The sequence below is a fragment of the Delphinus delphis genome, chromosome 1 (assembly GCF_949987515.2).
Source record: "Delphinus delphis chromosome 1, mDelDel1.2, whole genome shotgun sequence".
Lineage (NCBI taxonomy): Eukaryota > Metazoa > Chordata > Mammalia > Artiodactyla > Delphinidae > Delphinus > Delphinus delphis.
In genome coordinates, this window is record NC_082683.1 from 34,279,728 (window position 1) to 34,293,806 (window position 14,079).

General features: G+C 40.9%; 1 protein-coding gene across 3 annotated transcripts in view; it reads left to right on the plus strand.

The window, feature by feature from the left end:
• Positions 1–14,079, plus strand: part of CCDC30 (coiled-coil domain containing 30) — a 170,036-nt gene that overhangs the window by 2,418 nt on the left and 153,539 nt on the right. For 2 of the 3 annotated variants that reach the window (XM_060020474.1, XM_060020480.1), the window contains exons 2-3: positions 2,162–2,220; positions 13,570–13,747. In XM_060020474.1, coding sequence (XP_059876457.1) covers positions 13,730–13,747 — 18 coding nt within the window. In that variant the 5' untranslated portion in view covers positions 2,162–2,220; positions 13,570–13,729. The remainder of the gene's footprint in view (positions 1–2,161; positions 2,221–13,569; positions 13,748–14,079) is intronic. The other variant, XM_060020491.1, reaches the window with a different exon arrangement.

The window sequence follows — 14,079 nt, forward strand, 5'->3', positions numbered from 1 at the left end:
GAAGACCATGGGATCCAAAGTTCATCCTTTTCTCAGAGCCAGGAGATGTGCTGTAGCATGAGGTATGGTCCTGGCCCCTGCACTGTAGTTGGAGGGCACCTACTAGGAGAAATAAGAACAAGTCGAAATGACTGCACTCATTCTTTTTGCTCTCCTCCCGTTTAAAATTCTTTGTGTCTGTCTCGGTTTTCTTTGACAGATATACCGCCTCATTCTTTACATCTAGACATTTTTGGAAGCCCCAAATCGCTACAGGATGTGCTTCTTTCTAGACAGTGGCTTTTTAAGATACTTAATGAGCATTTATTCAGTATCTCCTTTTAAAGAACAGTATTCTCATATACTTTGTTATGTGGGCAATTTTAGGCCCACTTTAGATGTCAAAGCATTTAGTATTTAAAGAATGAATTTGTATTACCTCAAGATCTGCATTTTTAGAATTTTTGAATTGCTCAACTATCGGGTCTCAATAAATCCACTGGAAAAATGTTAGTTCTGGGATGTCAGAGCAGAACAGGCAGAAGGACCCAGGATTCCAGGCAGAGGGACCCAAATATTCAAAGTCATGGAATAAGCAGCATGATGGGGATCAATCCGTACACTGGCATGAAGGGCTGTCAAGGTGTGGCAGGAGATAAGACGAGAGAGACAGGCGAGAACCAGCTTGTGGAGACTCTCTGGTGCCAAGCTAAGGGTTGGAACTCTTCCTGAAAGCAATGCGAATGTTAAGTGGCAAGTGACTTGCATTCACAAGGGTCAGTCTGAGAGCTTTGTGGAGTACAGACTGAATGGGGGCCAGCCTGGGAGCAGGGGAGTCAGTTAAGGATGCTATTACCCTAAGTTGGGCAAATGATGAGGAGAGGCTAAACTAAGAGAGGATGAACTGGAAAATCATAAAAGATGTAGAACCTACAAATTCAGGACTGGTTGTCCATGAGAGTGGGATGAATAAGGAGGGGCTAAGGATAACCCCTAGGTTTCTGGCTTGGGAGGCTATATATTGATGGTGATTTTATTAACTGTGGAATACAGAAGGAGGAGCAGGTGTAAGAGAAAGATGAGTGGATTGTTCAAACTGAGTTGTTCACTAGAGAGTTGGATATGCATTGGTCTTAAATAGTAGACTCATTTTGTACTGCCTTCCTAGCCTACATACTCTCCCCTGGAACTTGTACCTCTCCACCAATGCTTGCTTAAAAAGAGTAGGCTTTGGTGGCCGTATTTGTACCCCTACTTCCAACCTATCCCAGCCACAACTGACTGAATGAGGAATACTGGACAACTAACTTCAGAAAGAGGGATGTAATTCGTTGGGTGAGCAACAAATAATTGTCTGTCTTTCATAAATTTGAACTAAGAGGTAGATAACAGGAATGACTTAATCTGAAAAATTACATAGGCTTAGGACTTGGATGGCTGTTTTTAGCTGATGAGTAAGCAAGCAGAGAAAGTCCATCCATGTAGAGAAACAAGTAAATGGGAGCAGATTCACAAGGAAACCCATAGACAAAGACCTCATGGGTCAGGATAGACTAGTAATGGCTGTGCAGTTCCATATCCATTTCCCATGTAGCTAGGTTTAGTTTGCAGCATATGCTCTTGTATCATATTCTTCCAGTAACCCTCCTGAGTAGTTGGGATTGGTCAGCTGTAAAGGTGAGAAAACTCAAAATAGTAATGGCTTGAGAAAGAAATGTATTTCTCTCACATAAAAGTCAAGAATAAAGCAGCCCAGAACTGATAGGGCAGCATTTTGAAATTGCCAGAGACTCAGATTTCTTCTCTTGCGTTACTATGTTCTCCATGGCCTGTGGCTTCCGCCTCACGGTGTCTGGGATGGCTGCTCGAGGTTCAAGCTATCTTGTCTGCATGCCAGCCAGTAGAAAGGAAGAGGAAGAGGAAGAGGACATCCTGTTCCTTCGAGGACATTTCCTAGGCTAGGTGGCACACAATTCCATTTACATCCCATTGGTCAGACCTTAGTCACACAGCTGTATCAAGCTGAAAGCAGGCATCCCTGTGATCAGTCAAAAAAATTAAATGTCTTATTTCTGCAGAAAAAGGGAAGAATACATATTGAAGGACAACTGGCAGTTTCTGCCACCTGCACTTGTATTTGTTCTAACTTCAGTGTATTTCTGTTTCTTTCCACTTTTTCTAGATCGAGCTGGAGCTTAGCAGAGATGCATTGTTATTTAATCCTCCTAACAACCCAATGAGGTAGGCATTACTATTATATCCATTCTATCTGGGGGAAAGCAAAGTTTTAAAAAGTTATATGACTTGTGTTAGTCACACAGCTATACAGTGATGGAGCCAGGGATTGAACGAAGGTATGTCAGACTCCTTTGCCCAAGCTATTCATCCCCGTGAGAGTGAGAAGGGCAGAGAGCCAAAGGCAGGGTCCTTAAGAATGAGGACGTTTGACAGGTCTGTGGAAGAGGAGCCCAGGAAGAACACAGGGGAGGAAAGGCCAGGGAGGTAAGAGTGAAAACAGAAGAAAGTGACGTGACATCATAGAACAGAGAAATGAGTGGGCAGATACTGCACAGAGGTCGTATACAAAAAGAGCAGAAACACGTCCAGTTGGATTTGGCATTTTTTTAAATTAATTATTTAAATTTTGGCCACACGGCTTGTGGTTCCTCGACCAGGGATTTAACCTGGGCCCTCGGCAGTGACAGCGTAGAGTCCTAACCACTGGACCACCAGGGAATTCCCTGGATTTCGCATTTTGAGCATCGTTGTAAGAGCAGAAGCCAAATGCAGTGATTTGAGGAGTGTGGAAGACATGAGAAAGAGGAAAGTAACTTGGGGGGGATGTGGTGGGATCAAAAAAGAGATATTTTTGTATCTTTATTTTCAAGATCAGAGACCTCTTGACCTAAGGGCACAACGTCAATAGAGAGGGAGATAATGAGCAAACAGAAAAGAAGAAGCTTCCTTGAGGAAGCAATAGAAGGTGGGATCTAGAACACAGGTAAAGGAATTAGCTTTGGTTAGGAGGATGGAAAGCTCCTCCTGGAGGGAAAGAGGAAGGTTAGTGTATTGGTGGTAGCAGAAGAAGCTGCCAGAGTTTTTTTGTGTTTTTTTTGGGGGGGAGAGGATTGGATAGTCTTTATTTCTTTTTTTTTCTTTTAACTTTAATGTTAATTGTATAGATGCTTTAAATTTTTATATAATCAAATATATTTATCATTTCCTAATAGCTTAATTTGCCACTTAGTTTAGAAATATGTCCTTCATGATTTGCAGTCCATCTTTTTTTTTTTTTACATCTTTATTAGAGTATAATTGCTTTACAATGGGGTTTAGTTTCTGCTTTATAACAAAGTGAACCACTTATACATACACATACTTTCCCATATCTCTTCCCTCTTGCGTCTCCCTCCCTCCCTATCCCACCCATCCAGGCGGTCACAAAGCACCGAGCTGATCTCCCTGTGCTATGCGGCTGCTTCCCACTAGCTATCTACCTTACGTTTGGTAGTGTATATATGTCCATGCCTCTCTCTTGCTTTGTCACAGCTTACCCTTCCCCCTCCCCATACCCTCAAGTCCATTCTCTAGTAGGTCTGTGTCTTTATTCCTGTCTTATCCCTAGGTTCTTCATGACATTTTTTTTCTCTTAAATTCCATATATATGTGTTAGCATACGGTATTTGTCTTTCTCTTTCTGACTTACTTCACTCTGTATGACAGACTCCAGGTCCCTCCACCTCACTACAAATAGCTCAATTTCGTTTCTTTTTATGGCTGAGTAATATTCCATTGTATATATGTGCCACATCTTCTTTATCCATTCATCCGATGATGGACACTTAGGTTGTTTCCATCTCCGGGCTATTGTAAATAGATCTGCAATGAACATTTTGGTACATGACTCTTTTTGAATTATGGTTTTCTCAGGGTATATGCCCAGTAGTGGGATTGCTGGGTCATATGGTAGTTCTATTTTTAGTTTTTTAAGGAACCTCCATACTGTTCTCCATAGTGGCTGTACCAATTAACATTCCCACCAGCAGTGCAAGAGGGTTCCCTTTTCTCCACACCCTCTCCAGCATTTATTGTTTCTAGATTTTTTTGATGATGGCCATTCTGAGTGGTGTGAGGTGATATGTCATTGTAATTTTCATTTGCATTTCTCTAATGATTAACGAAGTTGAGCATTCTTTCATGTGTTTGTTGGCAGTCTGCATATCTTCTTTGGAGAAATGTCTATTTAGGTCTTCTGCCCATTTTTGGATTGGGTTGTTTGTTTTTTTGTTATTGAGCTGCATGAGCTGCTTATAAATTTTGGAAATTAATCCTTTGTCAGTTGCTTCATTTGCAAATATTTTCTCCCATTCTGAGGGTTGTCTTTTGGTCTTGTTTATGGTTTCCTTTGCCGTGCAAAAGCTTTTACGTTTCATTAGGTCCCATTTGTTTATTTTTGTTTTTATTTCCATTTCTCTAGGAGGTGGGTCAAAAAGGATCTTGCTGTGATTTATGTCATAGAGTGTTCTGCCTATGTTTTCCTCTAAGAGTTTGATAGTTTCTGGCCTTATATTTAGGCCTTTAATCCATTTTGAGCTTATTTTTGTGTGTGGTGTTAGGGACTAATCTAATCTTATGCTTTTACATGTACCTATTCAGTTTTCCCAGCACCACTTATTGAAGAGGCTGTCCTTTCTCCACTGTATATTCCTGCCTCCTTTATCAAAGATAAGGTGACCATATGTGCATGGCTTTATCTCTGGGCTTTCTATCCTGTTCCATTGATCTATCTTTCGTTTTTTGTGCCAGTACCATGCTGTCTTGATTACTGTAGCTTTGTAGTATAGTCTGAAGTCAGGGAGCCGGATTGCGCCAGCTCCATTTTTCGTTCTCAAGGTTGCTTTGGCTATTTGGGGTCTTTTGTGTTTCCATACAAATTGTGAAATTTTTTGTTCTAGTTCTGTGAAAAATGCCAGTGGTAGTTTGATAGGGATTGCATTGAATCTGTAGATTGCTTTGGGTAGTAGAGTCATTTTCACAATGTTGATTCTTCCAATCCAAGAACATGGTATATCTCTCCATCTATTTGTATCATCTTTAATTTCTTTCATCAGTGTCTTATAATTTTCTGCATACAGGTCTTTTGTCTCCTTAAGTCGGTTTATTCCTAGGTATTTTATTCTTTTTGTTGCACTTGTAAATGGGAGTGTTTTCTTGATTTCACTTTCAGATTTTTCATCATTAGTGTATAGGAATGCCAGAGATTTCTGTACATGAATTTTGTATCCTGCTACTTTACCAAATTCATTGATTAGCTGTAGTAGTTTTCTGGTAGCATCTTTAGCATTCTCTATGTATAGTATCATGTCATCTGCAAACAGTGACAGCTTTACTTCTTCTTTTCTGATTTGGATTCCTTTTATTTCCTTTTCTTCTCTGATTGCTGTGGCTAAAACTTCCAAAACTCTGTTGAATAAGAGGGGTGAGAGTGAGCAACCTTGTCTTGTTCCTGATCTTAGTGGAAATGCTTTCAGATTTTCACCATTGAGGATGATGTTGGCTGTGGGTTTGTCATATATGGCTTTTATTATGTTGAGGAAAGTTCCCTCTATGCCTACTTTCTGCAGGGGTTTTATCATAAATGGGTGTTGAATTTTGTCAGAAGCTTTCTCTGAATCTATTGAGATAATCATATGGTTTTTCTCCTCCAATTTGTTAATATAGTTTATCACATTGATTGATTTGCCTATATTGAAGAATCCTTGCATTCCTGGAATAAACCCCACTTGATCATGGTGTATGATCCTTTTAATGTGCTGTTGGATTCTGTCTGCTAGTATTTTGTTGAGGATTTTTGCATCTATGTTCATCAGTGATATTGGCCTGTAGTTTTCTTTGTGACATCCTTGTCTGGTTTTGGTGTCAAGGTGATGGTGGCCTCGTAGAATGAGTTTGGGAGTGTTCCTCCCTCTGCTATATTTTGGAAGAATTTGAGAAGGATAGGTGTTAGCTCTTCTATAAATGTTTGATAGAATTCGCCTGTGAAGCCATCTGGTCCTGGGCTTTTGTTTGTTGCAAGATTTTTAATCACAGTTTCAATTTCAGTGCTTGTGATTGGTCTGTTCATATTTTCTATTTCTTCCTGATTCAGTCTTGGAAGGTTGTGCATTTCTAAGAATTTGTCTATTTCTTCCAGGTTGTCCATTTTATTGTCATAGAGTTGCTTGTAGTAATCTCACATGATCTTTAGTATTTCTGCAATGTCAGTTGTTACTTCTCCTTTTTCATTTCTAATTCTATTGATTTGAGTCTTCTCCCTTTTTTTCTTGATGAGTCTGGCTAATGGTTTATCAATTTTGTTTATATTCTCAAAGAACCAGGTTTTAGTTTTATTGATCTTTGCTATTGTTTCCTTCATTTATTTTTCATTTATTTCTGATCTGATTTTTATGATTTCTTTCCTTTTGCTACTTTCGGGTTTTTTTTGTTCTTCTTTCTCTAATTGTTTTAGGTGCAAGGTTAGGTTGTTTATTCGAGATGTTTCCTGTTTCTTAAGTTAGAATTGTATTGCTATAAACTTCCCTCTTAGAACTGCTTTTGCTGCATCCCATAGGTTTTGGGTTGTCGTGTCTCCATTGTCATTTGTTTCTAGGTATTTTTTTATTTCCTCTTTGATTTCTTCAGTGATCACTTTGTTATTAAGTAGTGTATTGTTTAGCCTCCATATGTTTGTATTTTTTACAGATCTTTTCCTGTAATTGATATCTAGTCTCATATCCTGTGGTCGGAAAAGATACTTGATACAATTTCAATTTCTTAAATTTACCAAGGCTTGATTTGTGATGCAAGATATGATCTATCCTGGGGAATGTTCCATGAGCACTTGAGAAAAATGTGTATTCTGTTGTTTTTGGATGGAATTTCCTATAAATGTCAATTAAGTCCATCTTGTTTAATGTATCATTTAAAGCTTGTGTTTCCTTATTTATTTTCATTTTGGATGATCTGTCCATTGGTGACAGTGGGGTGTTAAAGTCCCCTACTATGAATGTGTTACTGTCCATTTCCCCTTTTATGGCTGTTAGTATTTGCCTTATGTATTGAGGTACTCCTTTGTTGGGTGCATAAATATTTACAATTGTTACATCTTCTTCTTGGATCCATCCCTTGATCATTATGTAGTGTCCTTCTTTGTCTCTTCTAATAGTCTTTATTTTAAAGTCTATTTTGTCTGATACGAGAATTGCTACTCCAGCTTTCTTTTGGTTTCCATTTGCATGGAATATCTTTTTCCATCCCCTTACTTTCAGTCTGTATGTGTCTCTAGGTCTGAAGTGGGTCTCTTGTAGACAGCATATATATGGGTCTTGTTTTTGTATCCATTCAGCCAATATGTGTCTTCTGGTGGGAGCATTTAATCCATTTACATTTAAGGTAATTATCGATATGTATGTTCCTATTCCCATTTTCTTAATTGTTGTGGGTTTGTTAGTGTAAGTCTTTTCCTTCTCTTGTGTTTCTTGCCTAGAGAAGTTCCTTTAGCATTTGTTGTAAAGCTGGTTTGGTGGTGCTGAACTCTCTCAGCTTTTGCTTTTCTGTAAATTTCTCCATCAAATCTGAATGACATCCTTGCTGGGTAGAGTAATCTTGGTTGCAGGTTTTTCTCCTTCATCAGTTTAAATATGTCCTGCCAGTCCCTTCTGGCTTGCAGAGTTTCTGCTGAAAGGTCAGCTGTTAACCTTATGGGGATTCCCTTGTGTGTTATTTGTTGTTTTTCCCTTGCTGCTTTTAATGTGTTTTCTTGTATTTAATTTTTGACAGTTTGATTAACATGTGTCTTGGCGTATTTCTCCTTGGATTTATCCTGTATGGGACTCTCTGTGCTTTCTGGACTTGATTAACTATTTCCTTTCCCATATTAGGAAAGTTTTCAACTATAATCTCTTCAAGTATTTTCTCAGTCCCTTTCTTTTTCTTTTCTTCTTCTGGAACCCCTATAATTCGAATGTTGGTGTGTTTAATGTTGTCCCAGAGGTCTCTGTGACTGTCCTCCATTCTTTTCATTCTTTTTTCTTTATTCTGCTCTGCAGTAGTTATTTCCACTATTTTATCTTCCAGGTCACTTATCCGTTCTTCTGCCTCAGTTATTCTGCTATTGATCCCTTCTAGAGTATTTTTAATTTCATTCATTGTGTTGTTCATCGTTGTTTGTTTCATCTTTAGTTCTTCTAGGTCCTTGTTAAATGTTTCTTGCATTTTGTCTATTCTATTTCCAAGATTTTGGATCATCTTTACTATCATTATTCTGAATTCTTTTTCAGGTAGACTGCCTATTTCCTCTTCATTTGTTAGGTCTGGTGGGTTTTTGACTTGCTCCTTCATCTGCTGTGTGTTTCTCTGTGTTCTCATTTTGCTTATCTTACTGTGTTTGCGGTCTCCTTTTTGCAGGCTGCAGGTTCGTAGTTCCTGTTGTTTTTGGTGTCTGTTCCCAGTGGCTAAAGTTGGTTCAGTGGGTTGGGTAGGCTTCCTGGTGGAGGGGACTGGTGCCTGTGTTCTGGTGGATGAGGCTGGATCTTGTCTTTCTGGTAGGCAGGTCCACATCTGGTAGTGTGTTTTGGGGTGTCTGTGGCCTTATTATGATTTTAGGCAGCCTCTCTGCTAATGGGTGTGGTTGTGTTCCTGTCTTACTAGTTGTTTGGCATAGGGTCTCCAGCACTGTAGCTTGCTGGTCGTTGAGTGAAGCTGGGTGCTGGTGCTGAGATGGAGATCTCTGGGAGATTTTCGCTGTTTGATATTATGTGGAGCTGGGAGGCCTCTTGTGGACCAGTGTCCTGAAGTTGGCTCTCCCACCTCAGAGGCACAGCACTGACTCCTGGCTGTAGCACCAAGAGCCTTTCATCCACAAGGCTCAGAATAAAAGGGAGAAAAAGTAGAAAGAAAGAATTAGTAGAAGTAGAAAGAATAAAAGAAAGAAAAAGAAAGAAAGAAAGAAAGAAAGGAGGGAGGGAGGAAGGAAGGATGGAGGGAAGGAAGGAAAAAAGAAAGAAGGTAAAGTAAAATAAAATAAGATAAAATATAATAAAGTTATTAAAATAAAAAAATAATTATTAAGAAAAAAACTAAAACAAAAAAACGGACGGATAGAACCCTAGGACAAATGGTGGAAGCAAAGCTATACAGACAGAATTTCACACAGAAGCATACATATACATACTCACAAAAAGAGGAAAAGAGGAAAAAATCGTAAATCTTTCAAAGTCCACCTCCTCAATTTGGGATGGTTCGTTGTCTCTTCAGGTATTCCACAGATGCAGGTACATCAAGTTGGTTGTGGAGATTTAATCCACTGCTCCTGAGGCTGCTGGGAGAGATTTCCCTTTCTCTTCTCGGTTCGCACAGCTCCCAGGGCTCAACTTTGGATTTGGCCTCGCCTCTGCGTGTAGGTCGCCTGAGGGCGTCTGTTCTTCGCTCAGACAGGACGGGGTTAAAGAAGCAGCTGCTTCGGGGACTCGGGCTCACTCAGGCCGGGGGGGAGGGAGGGGTACGGAGTGTGGGGCGAGCCTGCGGCGGCAGAGGCCGGCGTGACGTTGCACCAGCCTGAGGCGCGCCGTGAGTTCTCCCGGGGAAGTTGTCCCTGGATCCCGGGACCCTGGCAGTGGCGGGCTGCACAGGCTCCCCGGAAGGGGGGTGTGGATAGTAACCTGTGCTCGCACACAGGCTTTTTGGTGGCGGCAGCAGCAACCTTAGCATCTCATGCCCGTCTCTGGGGTCTGTGCTTTTAGCCGCGGCTCGCGCCCGTCTCTGGAGCTCCGTTAAGCAGCGCTCTTAATCCCCTCTCCTCACGCACCAGGAAACATAGAGGGAAGAAAAAAGTCTCTTGCCGCTTAGACAGCTCCAGACTTTTTCCCGGACTCCCTCTCGGCTAGCTGTGGTGCACTAGCCCCCTGCAAGCTGTGTTCACTCCGCCAACCCCAGTCCTCTCCCGGAGCTCCGACCAAAGCCCGAGCCTCAACTCCCAGCCCCGCCCTCCCCTGCGGGTGAGCAGGCAAGCCTCTCTGGCTGGTGAGTGCCGGTCGGCACCCATCCTCTGTGCGGGAATCTCTGCGCTTTGCCCTCTGCACCCTGTTGCTGCGCTCTTCCCCACGGCACCGAAGCTTTCCCCCTCCGCCACCCACAGTCTCCACCCGCGAAGTGGCTTCCTAGTCTGTGGAAACCTTTCCTCCTTCACAGCTCCCTCCCACTGGCGCAGGTCCCGTCCCTATCCTTTTGTCTCTGTTTATTCTTTTTTTTTTTTTTTCCTGGTACGCGGGCCTCTCACTGTTGTGGCCTCTCCCGCTGCGCTGCGGACGCGCAGGCTCAGCGGTCATGGCTCACGGGCCTATTCGTTTTTCTTTTGCCCTACCCAGGTACGTGGGGGAGTTTCTTGCCTTTTGGGAGGTCTGAGGTCTTCTGCCAGCGTTCAGTAGGTGTTCTGTAGGAGTTGTTACACGTGTAGATGCATTTCTGGTGTATGTGTGGGGAGGAAGGTGATCTCCGTGTCTTACTCTTCCACCATCTTCCGATAGTCTTTATTTCTAAACAGAAGAGTTTCCTAATGGTGGAGTTTGTTGTGCTAACCATTGTAACTTTTAGTTTAACAAGTCGCAGGAGAATCACGGATCTTAAAGACAAAGAAAACTTCCCAGGTTTATGCAGCCACTAACGAACGCCGGTGGTGATATCCAGAGTTTTATGATGGCCTTAGTTTTACTAGTGCTATGGGAGACAAGGTCGTCGACCAGCAGAGGGGAGAGGTGAGATTTGGAGTTTGGTGGGAGAGGTGGAGGGGAGACGTGAGATTTGGAGTTTGATGGGAGAGATGGAAATCCTGAATATTTACAGAGTGAAATGGTAGCAGAAACTGGCAAAGCGCATAGAATGACCTATGCAAGTAAAGGAGCTTGGCCCAGGCTGCAGACCATGGATTTGTAGTGGCTCCGGTCTGCATACTTGTTGCGTTTTTCTCTACCAGCAACTCAGCAAACTAAAATTAGGCAGAGGAAAGTCAAATGGTCAAACTTTCCCCTGGGTTTGGGTTTGCAGGGAAGGTGAGACAAGGAGCTAGATAACTGGGGACATTGGTGAGAGATTGATTGAAATGAACAACAGTTGGGTCCAGGCTTGAGGGGGAAATAAGTGAAACCAAAGAGTTTCTGGTAGTTTGAGAGAGGATGTAATGGTCCAGGGACTGGAGGGTTCAACTATTATTATAGAATAAGTATAGTTTAAGAAAGCAACAACTTCATACCCATTACTATGGTTATTATTTATATTTTTATGGCAGTTCCTCAAAAAGTTAAACATAGATTTATATATCCAGCAATTCCAAAACAACGAGCAGGGACTGAAACAGATGCTTGTTACACCAGTGTTCATAGCAGCATTATTCACAATGGTCAAAAGGTGGAAACAACCCAAATGTCCATCAACAGATGAATGGATAAACAAAATACATACAATTCCATGTTATTACACCTTAAAAAGGAAGGAAATTCTGATCCATGCTATAAAGTGGATGAAACCTAAAGACATTATGCTAAGGGAAATAAGCCAGAAATAAAAGGACAAATGTGGGATTCCACCTATATGAGGTACCTAGAATAGGCAGATTTATAGCTACAGAAAGAAGAATACAGTGGGAAATAGGGACTCATTGTTTAATGGGTACAGAGTTTATGTTTGGGATAATGAAAAGTTCTGAAAATGGATAGTGGTGATGATTGCACAACAGTGTGAATGTGCTTAATGCCACTGAATTCTACACTTACGTATGGTTAAAATGGTAAATTTTCAGTTTCATGAATTTACCACACACACAGAAAAGAGCAGAAGGTGGTGATCAGAGTGGGACATTTGGAGCTGAGGACTGCAGGATTTCAACAGTAGTTTAGGCTATGGCAAGAGCTTGGTTGTAGCCATGGGCATGGATGACTAAGTGGAATGGAGGTTAAAGATCTCTGGCTTTGGAAGGGTGTTCAGTCTAGGAGCTTGGATGAGTCGGGTATTGACTTGCAGCCTCTACCGCCCTCCTGACCGGCCAAGCCCCTTCTTCCTATATCCCTGCTTACCTTCCGATACCCCAAATCTCCCAGAAGCCAAGGATCCAAAGGTATTCTCAGTATCCCCCATCCCCTTCTCCTTTCCACTTCCTCCAGCCTAACACTCTCCCACTCCACCCCACAACATGGCGGGTGGGGGCTATGCTACTCTCCGGGGGCAAACAACTCCCAGTATAGGACATGTAATAATTCAAACATTTGTTTTCTAATTATTCACAATCTCATCAGTTTATCACAACTGTGTTTTAACATTTTGATGTGTTTGCTTCCATTCTTTTCCTTCTGTGTCTGGTTTTTACCATAGTTGTAATAATACCTTTATGTCTACTTTTTCTCTTTATTATAAACATTTTTCTGTATTGTCAAATAGGCCTCATAGAATGTAATGTATTCCTAGTGTGCCCTGATACCCAGGACTAAAACCACAAGGAACTGAATAGTGCTAAAAAACCTTGTAGGGAGGAGGGTAACGGTGCGGACCAGACGATGGGGGTAGAGTGGGGAGGAGCACGAGAAGACTTTTAGCTGTAAGTCATGGGGAGGACACATGGGGGCACAAAGATTCAGATCTGGGTCCCCTTTTTTGTTTTTTAATTATCAGATGATAATTAACATTCTGTTTATCGTCCACAAAAACTGTTGATGTGAAAAGGATGCGACTCTGGAAAACTTAGCAAGAAAAGATAAAAATAATCAAAATATAGTTTTGCTCTTAAAAAGCAAAACTGAATATAATTATGTAGACTAGCTGCAGTACAATAACAGTTGTGCTTATCCCTACAATCTGAGTCAGATTAACTTGGTTAAAAGTTATGTTTGATTGTACCAGCAAGTCTTATTCACAGTTAGTGATTCTAGTAATACAGATACCACTTCATCAATCAGCAGACATTTATATCTCCCCCACCATGTAGTGCAAGCTGTTATGTAGCATGACTACTTCCAAGTTAAAAAAAATTAAAGATAATATCTATGGCAGGCTTAGATCAAGAAGTTTTAGAAGAGAGTTGAATGACTTAGAAGTCAACAAAAATTATAAGACATATTCTGTGAGCAAAATAGTTCCTTGATAGTAGAGAATTAATGGGCTCTCTAGCTTCCAGAGGAGTTCTTTTATTTCTAAATATTCAAAAGAATAGACAGAAACTTCTTTGGAATTTATAACATCGCAAGGGGCCTGTGGGAGATTTTCATATTATTAAATTGCAAACTTCAGAACTGGGCAGACAGAAAGCTGATTTTTTTTAATGCATATATTTCATGTCATTTCTTATTTTAGAAGATATAATACAACTCTTCAAAGCTTTAATATTTTTTGTATTGCTAGCTATTTCATGTAAGTGATCATTATAAATGGATAACATAACCATTAATTAATAGGAAAACTAAACTATACTTTGTAGAGAGTCTAACTGTACATATGAGATTTCTTGCATGCTCAGTTGTATACTTACACGTGTGTATACTTACACATATGCTTATGTCTTTTATCAAGGGAAAAGTTCAATTAGAAGACTTACTTCACCATCTTGAGAAAGAAGGGATTGAACTCCTTGCCTTTACAGAAGAACAACTCTACTTTGTCTGGTGCTTGTTACAGCAAAGACAGGCTGAGGACTGCTACCAGAAATCTAGAAGAGCTGTCAGGGAAGCACATGGAAGAAATTAAAGAAGTAAGAACTAATATCATAAAGTTTTAAGATAGCTGTGGTTTTGGGACTTCCCTGGTGGTCCAATGGTTAAGACCCCATGTTTCCAGTGCAGGGGGTACGGGTTCCATCCCTGGTCAGGGAAGTTCCGCATGCTGTGCCGTGCAGCCAAAAAGAAAAGAAAAAAGATGGCTCTGGTTTTGTTCATTGTCCTTCATTATATTAACGTATTAAAAAACAGCATTTGAATATCAGTGTATAATTTGCAAAGCACCCACATGTACACTTTTCTTTTAATGAAATATGTCAACAAGCTGTATTGGTTTCCAATAGAGTACATGTACAGGACATTGCCC